This window comes from Prionailurus viverrinus, chromosome E2, assembly GCF_022837055.1.
Source record: "Prionailurus viverrinus isolate Anna chromosome E2, UM_Priviv_1.0, whole genome shotgun sequence".
NCBI classification, from domain to species: Eukaryota; Metazoa; Chordata; class Mammalia; order Carnivora; family Felidae; genus Prionailurus; species Prionailurus viverrinus.
This window is the reverse complement of record NC_062575.1, coordinates 36415032-36429489: the sequence shown is the minus strand read 5'-3', so window position 1 is coordinate 36429489 and position 14458 is coordinate 36415032. Positions and strand designations below refer to the sequence as shown.

At 41.3% G+C, this 14458-nt stretch overlaps 1 protein-coding gene across 6 annotated transcripts in view; it reads right to left on the bottom strand.

Annotated features, from left to right (window-relative positions):
* Window positions 1–14458, bottom strand: part of ABCC12 (ATP binding cassette subfamily C member 12) — a 104192-nt gene that overhangs the window by 64310 nt on the left and 25424 nt on the right. For 4 of the 6 annotated variants that reach the window (XM_047837212.1, XM_047837213.1, XM_047837214.1 and 1 more), the window contains exons 3-7: window positions 8836–8991; window positions 4724–4871; window positions 4204–4437; window positions 2770–2943; window positions 2166–2313 (exon numbers count right to left, since the gene is read on the bottom strand). In XM_047837212.1, coding sequence (XP_047693168.1) covers window positions 2166–2313; window positions 2770–2943; window positions 4204–4437; window positions 4724–4871; window positions 8836–8991 — 860 coding nt within the window. Of the gene's footprint in view, window positions 1–2165; window positions 2314–2769; window positions 2944–4203; window positions 4438–4723; window positions 4872–8835; window positions 8992–14458 lie in introns of those variants that run through there. The other 2 variants (XM_047837215.1, XM_047837217.1) reach the window with 2 other exon arrangements.

Genomic DNA, 14458 nt, shown 5'->3' with positions numbered 1-14458 from the left:
ATGTGAAAAAAGAGGCTATTATTATGCTCTCTGGCAGGACAGGAAAGTCATAGCAGGTTAAGTAACTTGCCTTTTAAGTAGTCAAGGCAGAGTTGGAAACCAGTTCTACTGCAATCCAAAACTCTGGTGTCCATATGCCCTTTGCCTCTAGAATACACAGACACCTCCTTTTCCCCAAGCACACCCTTGCATATCCTTCTCTAGGCCTTTGCTCCTACTAGGGGTCTTCCCCAGCTCTGTTTGTGTCTGAATCCTTGCTATTCTTCAAGGCCTTTTTAAAAAATGCCACTTCCACCATGACACTTTTCCTGATCTCTCCAACCTGATATGCTCACCCCTTCACCCCCTGGAGCTTCTCTCCATTTCCCTTATGGCCTTTTCCCGATTTTAACCTATAGTTAATCCATGTTCACTAATTCAACAAATTTTAACCTGATGTCTACTGTAGGACAGGTGCTGTGCTTGGTGTTGGAAAGTATAGGAGTAAACAGCGTTTTAGCTCTCTTTCAGTAGGGAGACAGACAATAAAGAAATAAACAAATTCTATCATTACAAATTTGTTGGGTGATATGAAATAAATGAACAGGGTAAAGTGAATTAAAGGAACTGGTAGGGAATGAACTTGCTTAGGACTGTGGTCAAGAAGGCATCTTTGATCAGTGACATCGAGAGAAGGCACAAAGTCAACATGAACATCCATCACGAGAGCATTTCAGGCAGAGGAAACAGTAACTGCAAAGATCATGAGGCATGAATGAAGATAGGAGGTTCACAGGGCTCACACGAGTTATCAAGGGTTAGGATAAGATGTGATGAGCTCATAGAGGTCATCAGGGGCCAGATCACATTGGATCTAATAGGCCATTTAAAGGAATTTGATTTAAATCAAAAGTCCTAAATTGGAATAATCTAAGTGTAATAAGAAGCCACTAAATATTTTTAGCAGGGAAGGGCAGGATCTGATTGACATTTTTAAAAGGTCACACTGGCTTCTGAGAACATAATGGATTTCAGGGGGAAGGAGAAAAGAAAGTGTTGCATCTAAAACTTCTTTCCATAGTCCAGAAGGAAGAGAATATTGGTTTGCACTAGAGTGACAATGGAATGAAGAGAAGCAGACAGATTCCAGATATATTCTAAAGGTAGAGCCAACAAACGTATAGCTATTATTGAGCTTAGTTAGCTCAAACTCCCATCATCTTAAAAGCAGGGACTCTTTCTAATCCTTTTGTGCATCTCCCATGACCTTGTACATAGTAGGAAGTTCGTGAATATTTATTGAATTAAACTGACTCAGGTTAAATTGAGTCAAATTAAATTGAAAGAAGTCAAATGGAATCAAATGGAATCAAATCATTGTACTAAAGTGAGTTTAATGTGTGAGGAAGTGCGTCTGGGTCTTCAAGGAAGTTCGCATAGGGCTGCCAGCATCCCAACCTGCGACACTTCCTTTGGCAAGCTCAGAAGCAAGCTTTCTAAAGTCACTCCTTAAAACACGGATATACAGCTTCAGGCCCAATTACATGCTGGTCTAAAAGTGTAATTGTAGATCCAGAGAGTCAATTGTAACAGTGGTTCAGATCATTAACCGGCCAACCACCTGAGTCTATGTCAGCAATTATGTAAATGTTCCTGCAATTAGATTTGCATTTATATTTGATTGAAATGGTTTTAATATCATCTTTTTTAAAAAAGCTATATATGTATCCTCTTATCTGTGGAAAGAATATCGAGTCAGGGGGTCATTCAATCATGATGAAGTTGCTGCAGGCAAGGAGCTATATATGTAAGTGTGAGTATATGTGTGTGTGTGTGTGTGTGTGTGTGTGTAGACATCTTCTAAGTTGAGGAAATAGCTTGAGATAGCTCTTCCTCTCTTCATATTGTTTTAGTGTGTTATTTTTGTAAAAGGTAAATGGTCAGTATCAGCATCCACATGTCTTTTTAAAGGCTAAACCATATGTCATTCACCTGCTACGTCCTTGGGCTCACCAGAAGAGATACCTGGGTCTATTAAAATCTTTGTAATCCCTTAAAAAGCCTGAAAAGCAGCTTAGAGGGGCCCACATCCCCCCTTCTGGAATTCCTGGCCCCAGAACCTTAAGAACTCCTTAGAAGAGTACATTCTACAGGGTAAGTGGTTCTTCAAGACCTGCGCATCCTACCTTGAATGGTATTGGTAAAAGATTTCTCCCAGGCATACATTTTAATCAGCTTGATGCAAGTCAGAAACTCATTCATTGTCTGAACTCGCTTGTCTGTCACTGAAATTGCTGATCTTCGAAAAGCTGAATTGAGCTTAGCCATAAACATCTGAAATCAAGGTAAAACGTGTTCAGAGAGAATTGCTGAGTTGCAGTTGGCCTAAAAATCCAGAGATTGGAGTATAAGTGCCAGGGAAAGTTCTAAGGGAAACTGGACTGAGATTCTCAGTCATCCTTGCCTTGAGTTGTGGTAGCTGATGTGGACCAGGGGACACCACTGGGGATCAGGCAAGTGATATAAACACAGGAATTGCTAGTATGCAAAGAGAGTGCTGGAGACTATGACAAACTGAAAGCCATGCCTCCCTCCCCCAGCACATTCAAATTCAAGTTCTTAAAAAAAAATGCAATATGCCAACAAAAGAAAGCACATCTGTAGGCACAAAATGGGGACACAGGCTTCAGGTCCACACCCTGGAAATAAAGCCTTCTATCCAATTGAGTGAGAACATGTGTGCACAATACAAGCATACAACAGTTTATAGTTGCAAAGACCTACCATTACCTGGATGGGGATGAATATGATGTACACAGATATCCCAATGAGAGCTGTGGGCCCCAGAATGAAAAAGGCATACACTGCACAAACAGCCATTAGGATCGGGATGGTGGCTGGCAAGGGACAAAAGAAGGCAGCTTCAAACAAGGAATAACTATCACTTGATAGTATATTGAGCACCTGGAAAGAAAGCACAAAGGTTCAGCTTTGGAAGTGTCACCCAAACATTTCCTCAACTGAAGGCTTTCAGAATGGTTGAGGGGTCTGAGTAGAGAAGAAAAACTACCTTAAATGGAGAGGGGTGTTGCCAGGGGACCAACATGATAAGTTTTGTGGTTCCATTCTGATCTGATCTTGGAGAGGCTGATCTTTAGGACAGAGAGTCCCAGTGAAGAGTAATATTGCCCTCTAAAAGCATACTGGAGAAATGGCTAGCTGCCTAACCTTTATCTATCTCTCCTTCTTCCTGCTTTATTCAGAGCAGTAGCATGCCCAGCTAAAAGACTACATTTTTCAGCCTCCTTTGTGGAAAGAATGTGGCCATGTGACTGTGTAACACATGTCAAACGGGAGTTTGGGAATTAATTCTTAAAGGGAAGCAATTCAACTTAGAGGACATATATCTTTGCTCTTCTCTCCCTCCTCTTACCAGCTATCTGAAACATGGTTGGGATGACTGGACCTCCAAAATCCATCCTGAACCATTATGAGAGCCATGTGCTAGGATAGTGACAAAGAAAGATAAGAAGATACAGAAGTCCCCATACCATCCCTGAATTGGTCTGGTCCAGACTCCTTTTGAGAGTGAAATAAATTCATCTTGCTTAATCTACTGTTATTTTGGATTTTCTTGTTCTATGCAGCTGAGTTCATCATAAGATGCTTTAGACATACTGAAAGAGCAACTGTAAGAAAGAAGCAAGTCCCTTACCTCATGCCACCTGGGATTCCCTTGACTAAGAACATTTTATTGTGTAAATGCTAAGAATCTTAACACTAAGATTCAAGGGCTTGAGAATATATAAGTTCTGAAGTCCAGTAAGTGTAGTCTTTATTATGACTTTGGCACCCTAAATACTATACAATCAGAATTATTGGATCCATTGTTCATTCATTTTCTTTAAATGCCTGTGATGTGTTCCTTACTGCCTCAGTGTCCTCACTAACAATCAAAGGGATTGGATAAGGTCATCCCGAAACCCTACCTCAACTCGAACAAGGAAGAATTTCCAAATTCTCCAGCTTGAATGGAGCCCTCCCTTCATTGAATTCCTCTCATGTTTTGAGTCTTCCTCACTTCACTTAGCAGGGATATGGGATATAATGGGCAGGACATTGGAAAAATAGAAGGAAGTCATATGCATTATCCAGAAAGTACATCTCACTCAGAGTCAGGATTTAGGATTTCGTTTTCTAAAATTAAACTCTGGACCAGCTTACCTCTCCAACAGAGATGTGTGCCAGCGTCTTGAAGGACACCAGGTTTTCAAAAACCAGGGTGGAGATGGCCACCTTCAACCGGATTGCTGTGCGGTAATTTATGGCCCAGGCAAGGGCCCAAAAGAGCACTTTGGTAAACTCAGTAGCAAAAAGGGCTATGCACAGGCCAATGCCAACCCAGACATTCCTAGAAATGCTCTCAGTCTGTTGGAGGATTTGGTGAATGAGAACCGTCTGTAAAATAGCACAATGGAGAGAGGAGAGGGCCGCTGGAGGTTGAGGTTGGTATAGGAAGCCTCAGATAATGTCAGCAAACTGATTTTATGAGGCAAACTTTTTAATTAATTTCAGTGGTTGCTGCTGTGCTTGACAAGGATTAACTTTATGAAAATTTTCCCCCAAGGAGCTCAAAGATAATGACAATGTACTAAACCCACCAGCCTGTAGAGAAAGTAGCTAATGACATTCTTTGTCAGTCTGGGGACCTGTTTGACAAGGCAGAAGGGCCATCCTCACTCACCGGCCCTATGGCTGCCATGATAATGCACAGGATGTTGGCCACAATATCCATCAAAACACGCGTCCTTTGGAATTTCCAGACCACTCGGCCCAGAGAGGCTTTCTCAGGACCCACCCTTTCCACCTCTTCATCCCAAAGGATTCGAAATCTGTGATGAAAGAACAGGAAGAAGGAAAGGGACTTACATTTCCACTTGTTGTTTGAAGCTACTTCGATGGACAAATCTCGCAAAGGTGCTCAGCACAACCCTCATCCCTGGCAGTGGTGGCTCCACACAAGCAACAGTGACTCTCCTTTCTTCCTTTCCAGGGCAGATGGGATACAGGAGGGGCAGGGGGCAAAGCCTTGGCACAAGCACAGGCTGGTATCTAACACTTGGGCACTTTCCAGGCCTTCATTTCCTGCTCCTAGTGCCCATCTCTGGCACAACACCAGTTCTGATAAAAGAAGAAAGAAAGAAAGAAAGAAAGAAAGAAAGAAAGAAAGAGGCACAGAGGAAAGACAAGAATAATCTTCCCTAGGACAGGGAGGAGTTTGTCCATCTCAGAGATCTGAAAGAAGGGTAATGAGACAAGAGTGTGCTGAAGGAGAAGGACTGACATGATACTGGGAGGCGAGGCAGAACCAAACCCCGTGGGACCCGTAGCTCTGAGAAAGGAGTTTAGGTTTCTTTTCAAGAGCAAAGGAAGGCTTTGCAGGTTTTTAAGCCCTAGTGATAAGATATTTTACACATTTAAAAGATCATTCTGGTAGCTGTGAGACTAGTGGATTATAGGGAGGAACAAAGGATAAAGCAGGGGACCACAGCAGGAGACTGTGACATCCCGGGAGAAGTGGCCTGGATTTAAGAAAAGTGGATTTGGGGAAAGATGAACAGAGACAACATAATGCACTGATGAACTAGATGTGGAAGAAAAGGGAAGGAGGATTAAGGATCCCAACTTTCTGACTTGATCAACTGTGTGAATGGAGTTTGTTGAGAAGAGGAAAAGAGGAAGAAGAGAAGAGCATCATCAGGTTGGGGCCCTGGATCAAGAACACAGCTTTAGACTATAATCATCAAGACAGTATGGTACTGGCACAAGAACAGACACTCAGATCAATAGAACAGAATAGAGAACCCAGAAATGGACCCACAAACGTATGGCCAACTAATCTTTGACAAAGCAGGAAATATCCAATGGAATAAACACAATCTCTTCAGCAAGTGGTGCTGGGAAAACTGAACAGCGACATGCAGAAGAACAAACCTGGACCACTTTCTTACACCATACACAGAAAAATAAACTCAAATGGATGAAAGACCTCAATGTAAGACAGGAAGCCATCAAAATTCTCGAGGAGAAAGCAGGCTAAAACCTCTTTGATCTTGGCCGCAGCAACTTCTTACTCAACACATCTCCGGAGGCGAGGGAAACAAAAGCAAAAATGAACTATTGGGACCTCATCAAAATAAAAAGCTTCCACAGGGAAGGAAACAGTCAGCAAAACTAAAAGGCAACTGACAGAATGGGATAAGATATTTGCAAATGACATATCAGATAAAGGGTTAGTATCCAAAATCTATAAAGAACTTGCCAAACTCAACACCCAAAAAAAAAAACAAATAATCCAGTGAAGAAATGGGCAAAAGACATGAATAGACACTTCTCCAAAGAAGACATCCAGATGGCCAACCAACACATGAAAAAAATGCTCCACATCACTCATCATCAGGGAAATACAAATCAAAACCACAATGAGATACCACCATACACCTATCAGAATGGCTAACATTAACAACTCAGGCAACAACAGATGTTGGCGAGGATGCAGAGAAAGAGGATCTCTTTTGCATTGCTGGTGGGAATGCAAGCTGGTGTAGCCATTCTGGAAAACAGTATGGAGTGTTCCTCAAAAAGTTAAAAATAGAACTACCCTATGACCCAGCAATTACACTACTAGGTATTTATCCAAGGGATACAGGTGTGCTGTTTCGAAGGGGCACATGCACCCCAATGTTTATAGCAGCACTATCAACAATAGCCAAAGTATGGAAAGAGCCCAAATGTCCATCGATGGATTAATGGATAAAGAAGATGTGGTACATATATACAATGGAGCATTACTCAGCAATCAAAAAGAATGAAACCTTGCCATTTGCAACTACGTAAAGAGAACTAGAGGGTATTATGCTAAGCAAAATTAGTCAGACAAAAGAAAGACTTCACTCATATGAGGACTTTAAGACACAGAACAGATGAACATAAGGGAAGGGAAGCAAAAATAATATAAAAACAGGGAGGGGGACAAAGCATAAGAGACCCTTAAATATGGAGAACAAGCTGAGGGTTACTGGGGGGGGGGGAGATGGGAGGGGCGATGGGCTAAATGGGTAAGAGCATTAAGAAATCTACTCCTGAAATCATTGTTGCACTATATGCTAACGAATTTGGATGTAAATTAAAAAACAAAATAAAAATAAAAATAAAAATAAATTTTAAAAAAGATCACAGCTTTAGATATAAGATGCTTGTGAGTCATTCAAGTGCAACTGTCCAATTGGATGCGGGGCATATGAATTCAGAGTCTGGAACAGATGCATGGATTGAAGTAGCCTGTTGTTAAGGTTGCATATGGTGTTGTCTTTGAAGTGGGTAAGTTCACCTAGGAACAGGCATAGAATGGAAGAGAAGAGGATCCAAATTGATGCTGGGTAGATGGAAGGAAACATTAAAAACAGACAGGAAGTACTGTCCAGAGAAATAGAAGGAAAATCCAATACTACACAGGCACTGGTCCAGTCCAGCCCCTTCTCTCTGAGCTCACTAGCAACTTGCTCTGGAGTGTAGATTTTGGGAAACTTTCATTGAATTAAATGTATACAACACACAGATGAGGGAAAGCACAACTGTAGAAACAATTGCAAGACCATGATTAAAGCTCCTATCCCTTTGAGCACACACTTCAGGCAATGCCTTGCACTTTACCCCCTGTGGCCAAAGATAAGAAGACTCCCAGAAGAAACAAGTGCAGAAGAAGGCTTTGAGAATTTTTCCATTAAGACATTATGATTCATAGCAACATTAAAGGTCAATGCAGATGGTAGAAAGAATTAATGTCTTTATACTTATGCTGACATAGAAAAGTGTTTGTAAATGCTTACTAAAAACAGCAAAGCTGTTAAATATATAGTGTGCTTCACTGTGTTTAAAGAAAAAACCCATGACATGTAAGTAGGGGGAATAAGAAGAGGTACTGATCAGCAGATCAGTTCACAGAGTGTGCTTAATCAGAGTAGAAAAATTTTGGATACATCAACACCAACATTTAACAATGCTGACCTCTGGGGAGCAGAGTTGGAGTATGGTGGGGATACTCCCAATTCTTAAATGTTTGTTGCTTTAACATTAGAATGAATATTAATTAGGTAGAATCAATGAAAGTTACATTTTTTGCAAGTCAAAACTGTCAAATATTGGTGGCTTCATTTGGTTCAACCTAAACATACTTTGCAATATAAAAGCTCAATAATGATTTTTTAATGCTTATTTATTTTTGAGATAGAGAGAGACAGAGCATGAGCAGGGGAGGAGCAAAGAGTGAGGGAGACAGAATCCAAAGCAGGCTCCAGGCTACAATGTCAGCACAGAGCCTGATGTAGGGCTTGAACTCACAAACTGTGAGATCATGACCTGAGCTGAAGTTGGACGCTCAACTGACTGAGCCACCCAAGTGCCCCAAAATCCCAAAAATGATTTTTAAAGCAAAATGCAATGCCTAGAGCTGCCTGCAGCAGCAGCCCAGGTGGGTCTGGCCAGCTTAGTGTGAAGTGAAATTCTGGTCACCCTCATCCTGTTGTAGTGCTCCTACAATTCACCAACAACCCAGCCAGCATGGTCCTGAGCCTCAGGCAATAGCTCTCAATCAATCCTTTTTACACACCAAATCTCCCCAATTCTTGCCTCCCCAAATAAGTTGAGTCAGCCCAATCCTGCTTTACAGAGCAGCCACTGAGGAGGGCCACCAGTGACCTGGAGGTGTCCATTTCCACACCCAGGAAATGGGTGCACACAAAGGGCTCTTCATAGGGTGAGCTCCTCTCCTGAGGTAACCCAAGTGAATCCTCGTACCTTTTGGCATTGGTGTCTGATGAGTCATATGGTGACATCGGGGGCAGGGTGTCCGCAGTCAGTGTATGCTTATAGCCCCTAACCATCACTGGTGTAAGCCAGGAAAATGTAGCGAAGGAGAGCAGTCCTGCATCATCCACAGGGTTGGGTGCCAGCCTAAGACAAATGAGACACTCTGCATTCCAGGGCATAGTTGCCATTTTCCTGAGTCCCTGACTTGAATTCTTAACTATAGTAATAACCACAGCCACACTTAGAATCCATGATTACCACCCATTATCCCTTTGAGCAGTGGTATATACTGGAACCAGCTCATAGCACCTTGTGAGAGTTGATTGTAAGACTTTCAGGAGTTTTGCAAGTTAGTTGCTAAACACAGCCAATATTAAAAATCACATAATTTTAAATAAATTATCTTAAGGACAAAGGTAATAACTATTTGAAACTCATAATTTCCTAATTATTTTACTAGATTTTACTAGTATCTATGCTGTTTAGATCATGTAAATCTATTTTATCTGTATGGTAGAAATACCATATAACAGTGTGATACTGCACATCCCTTCCCAACTTTGCATTCAGCGGCATCACATTGGCTTCAAATTGCCAACGGTAGGAGTATTCACACCATAAAAATCAATAAATGCTACAAACCCAGGGAATTTTTTTAGTGAGCCAGTGTTGAACATTTACCAATTTTCAAGCCTCATGACCATGAGAAAGAGGGTACCTGATCCATTTGTCATGAGGAAATTAAGGCCTATAAGCTGATTATCAGAAGTCAGGTGCATGTCTTGTGCTCTCAGGAAGATGGGGAAGGTGCAGAGCAGGACATGCCACCATGTCGGGGGGAGGCTACCTAAACAGACAAATGCTGGAGGCAAATTCTGGATTTATTGTGATGATGGAATGAATTAATACATTTAAAATGTTATGGATACATAAATATTAGCTAGTAGGTAAAAGAGGATGGGAGAGAGGAAAGAGAGGAGGAGAAAAAAGAAATGGAAAGGAACAGGAGGAAAAGGAGAGCAAAGAAAAAGAAAGAGAAGGAGGAGAAAGAACAAACATTAGAGGAAAAGAGAAGAAAAGAAAGAAGAGGAAGAGGAAATAAAGGAGGAAAAAACTCGTGTTTGCCCTTGAGAAGTTAGCCATCTAAGACAGAACAAAGTCAGAGACATAGAGTAATATCTACTGGTTACTGAATGTTTAGTATATTCTGGACCCTGCAACAGCTTTATATTTGTAGCAGATGCTGCCAGGATGTCCTGGGTCACAGCCTCTTGTCACATGTACCCCTGATCTCAGCTATAGGGGACAGTGTCATGCAAGCTAAGGCTCAAGCTGACAGTGTCCCATCTCAAATGCAAGCTGTGTCTCATTTCACCACCTGTTTCAGTGCCTTCTCAGAAGCATAAGTGCAGCTCAAAATTGCAGGGGGTTGATGCCCCCAGGGACAAATCTTAACTAATGGAGTATAGGAACCCCTGGATAAATGCACTCCTTCATCCTTCGGGTGGAAAATTGTGCACTTTCTCAGGAGGATGTAGTAGAATCCAGTCCCCATTCCTACAGCAGTGACACTGATGACACCTGTTGTCATTCCCTGCCTCACTTCCCCTAAATATTCCCTCCTGCTCCCATGATCACCTCCTAAATGAGCTACCTGCATCCAAATTCTTGACTCAGGCTCTGCTTTTGGAGAACCCAAGCTAAGATACTATTAACAAGGTAATATGTACCCAGCATGTAGTTAAATTTCCTAAAATATGGCTTTTATGATACAGTCTTGCATTACCTTGTATAATTTTACAACAAATAAGTGGGAGTGCAGAAGGTGAGTATAATGATCCCATTTCATAGACAAGAACATCATGGCATAAAGAAGTTAAAGTGCTTGGAGGAGAGGAGACAAGATGGCAGAACAGCTGTAAGTTTTTTGTGCATCTTGCATCCATGAAATACAGCCAAACCAACACTAAACCTCCTGCACACCTAGAAAACTGATCTGAAGATTAACACAACAATCTGCACAACCTGAACCACAGAACTCAGTAGGTACTCACGCAGAGAGGTAAACTAGGGGAGAGAGAAGCTGTGGAGGGCAGGGAGCCACTTTTGCATGCAGAGAGAGGATGGAGATGGGGGAGAGTACAGGAAAAGCACCCCCCCAAAGCAGCTGGAGAGAAAGTGAAAAAGTGTAAACAGCCGCAGGAACTGAACCAAAAAGGGAGAAAGGAGAAAGGAGAGGGTTTAAATTCCATTAAGACTCTATAAACAGGGGGAGCACAGAGTCTGAAACTCCACAGCTCAATATCTGGCAGTGCTCTGGTGGGAAGGGTGAATCTCCAAGAGTCCAGAGGTCTTAGGGCCACATGGGGATAGTTGGTTCCCCTGCTGAGAAGACACCTGGTAGAGGCTGTGTGGGTCCCCCAAAGGCAAGGTCCCAGTGAACCTGGGAGAACAACCACATTTGCTGGTGCTGGAACAAGGTCGTTAAGGGTGAAGGCTGGTGCCAGATGTGTGTTGTGATTTTCCATAATCCCTGAAACACTGCTGCTAAACTATCACGTGAACTTTTTCTGGGGCAGTCTGGCATCCGGCCGCAGTCTCTGGGCATCAGCAGCAGCACGGTCCTGCAAACATTCCTGGGTGTGGCTGGCACCTGGCCATTGCTCGGTGAGACCCTTCCACAGAGGGGCAGAATGGGTCAAATCTGCAGTCCCTCAGAAGTAAGGGATCTGGAAAAACAGCCACATCTGAGACAAAACTCAGGAGGGAGGTGCAGCCTGGGGCTTGGTCACAGACTGTGTAAGAGCAGGGAGTGGATGGAAGCCAAACACAAAGGACAGGTGCATGATTGCGGATCGGGGAGAACAGAGTTCTGATACTAGAGACTGGGTAGCTGGGTGATGCCATTTTCACCACTCCCGTGCATGTGCATACACACCTACAAGCGCCATAACAATCCACCCCAGTAAGCTAAACAGCACCGTCTGGTGGAGAATGGAGCTGTTACACCAAGCCCCGCCCAACTGGGCCAACGTTGCTCTTCAGGAACACAAGTCTCTCCACACGCTTAGTTTATGGACTATAAAGCGCTTCATAGTTTGACTTCTAGGGGAAAATGAAGTAATTTCAGTCATATTTCAGTTTGTTCACTGATACATCTATTCAATTTTCTTTCTTTCTTTTTTTTTCCTTTTTTCTCCTTTTTTTGTCTCTTTTCTTTTTCTTGAATACAGAAAGAGGAAAAAACTCATTTTTATTTTCAATTTTTATTAAAAATACTTTTCAACTTTTTTAGTATATTTTCACTTTTGTGTGATTTTTTTTCAAATTCTATTTTACTTTCATCATTTCATTTTAGTCTACCTCCGTGTATTCATTTTTTTCAGATTTTGAAATGATTTCCTTTTTGTTCTTTCTTTCCCCTTTTTTCTCTAATCTATCAAGCCACTTTGAACACTCAGACCAAAACACACCTAGGATCTAGCATCATTTATTCGATTTGTGTGTGTGTGTGAGTTTTTAATTTTTTTAATTTTAATGTTTTTTAAATTTTAATTTTTTACCTCATTAATTCCTTTTCTCCCTTCAAAATGATGAAACGAAGGTATTCACCCCAAAAGAAAGAGCACAAAGAAACGACACCCAGGGACTTAACCAACACAGATACAAGCAAGATGTCTGGACCAGAATTTAGAATCATGATAATAAGAATACTAGCTGGAGTCAGAAATAGATTAGAATCCCTTTCTGCAGAGATAAAAGAAGTAAAAAATAGCCAGAATGAAATTAAAAATGTTATAACTGAGCTACAATCTCGAATGGATGCCATGATCGCAAGGATGGATGAGCCAGAACAGAGAATCAACGATATACGAGACAAACTTATGGAGAATAATGAAGCAGGAAAAAAGAGAGATATTAAGGCAAGAGCATGATTTAAGAATTAGAGAAATCAGTGACTCATTAAAAAGGAACATCAGAATCATAGGGGCCCCAGAAGAAGAAGAGAGAGAAGCAGGGGTAAAAGGGTTGTGTGAGCAAATCATGGCAGAAAATTTTCCTAACCTGGGAAAAGACACAGACATCAAAATCCAGGAAGCACAGAGGACTCCCATTAGATTCAACAAAAGCCAACCATCAACAAGCCATATCATAGTCAAATTCACAAAATACTAAGGCAAGGAGAGAATCATGAAAGCATCAAGGGACAAAAAGTCCTTTACCTACAAGAGAAGACAAATCAGGTTTGCAGCAGACCTACCCACAGAAACCTGGCAGGCCAGAAAGGAGTGGCAGGATATATTCAATGTGCTGACTCAGAAAAATATGCAGCCAAGAATTCTTTATCCAGCAAGGCTGTCATTCAAAATAGAAGGAGAGATAAAGTTTCCCAGACAAACAAAAATTAAAGGAGTTTGTGACCACTTAACCAGCCCTGCAAGAAATTTTAAGGGGGACTCTCTGAAGGGAGAAAAGATGAAAAAAAAATACAACAAATAAATAAAGACCAAAAGCAACAAAGACTAGCAAGGACCAGAGAACACCACCAGAAACTCCAACTCTACAAGCAACATAATGGCAATAAATTCATATCTTTCGGTACTCACTCTAAATGTCAATGGACTAAATGCTCCAAGCAAAAGGCATAGGGTAACAGAATGGATAAGAAAACAAGATCCATCTATATGCTTTTTACAAGAGACCCACTTTAGACCTAAGGGCACCTTCAGATTGAAAGTAAGGAGATGGAGAACCATCTATCATGCTAATGGTAAACAAAAGAAAGCCAGAGTAGCCATACTTATATCAGACAATCTAGACATTAAAATAAAGACTGCATCAAGAGATGAAGAAGGACATTATATCATAATTAAGGGGTCTATCCACCAAGAAGACCTAACAGCTGTAAACATTTATGCACCAAATGTGAAAGCACCCAAATATATAAATCAATTAATCACAAACATAAAGAAACTCATTGATAGTAACACCATAATAGTAGAGGACTTCACCCCACTCACAGCAATAGACAGGGAAACAATGGCTTTGAGTGGCACACTGGACCAGATGGACTTAACAGATACATTCAGAACATTTCATCCTAAAGCAGCAGAATATACATTCTTCTCCAGTGCACATGGAACATTCTTCAGAATAGACCACATACTGGGACATAAATCAGCCCTTAACAAGTACAAAAAGATAGAGATCATACCATGCATATTTTCAGACCACAATGCTATGAAACACGAAATCAACCACAAGAAAAAATTTAGAAAGATAACAAATACTTGGAGACTAAAGAACATCCTACTCAAGAATGAATGGGCTAACCAAGAAGTTAAAGAGGAAATTAAAAAGTACATGGAAGTCAATGAAAATGATAACACCACAAGCCAAAACCTCTGGGATGCAGCAAAGGCAGTCATAAGAGGAAAGTATATAGCAATCCAGGCCTTCTTAAAGAAGGAAGAAAGGTCTCAGATACACAACCTAACCTTATGCCTTAAAGAGCTGGAAACAGCAGCAAATAAAACCCCAAACCAGAAAAAGACATGAAATAATAAAGATTAGAGCAGAAATTTATGCTATCGAAACCAAAAAAAAAAAA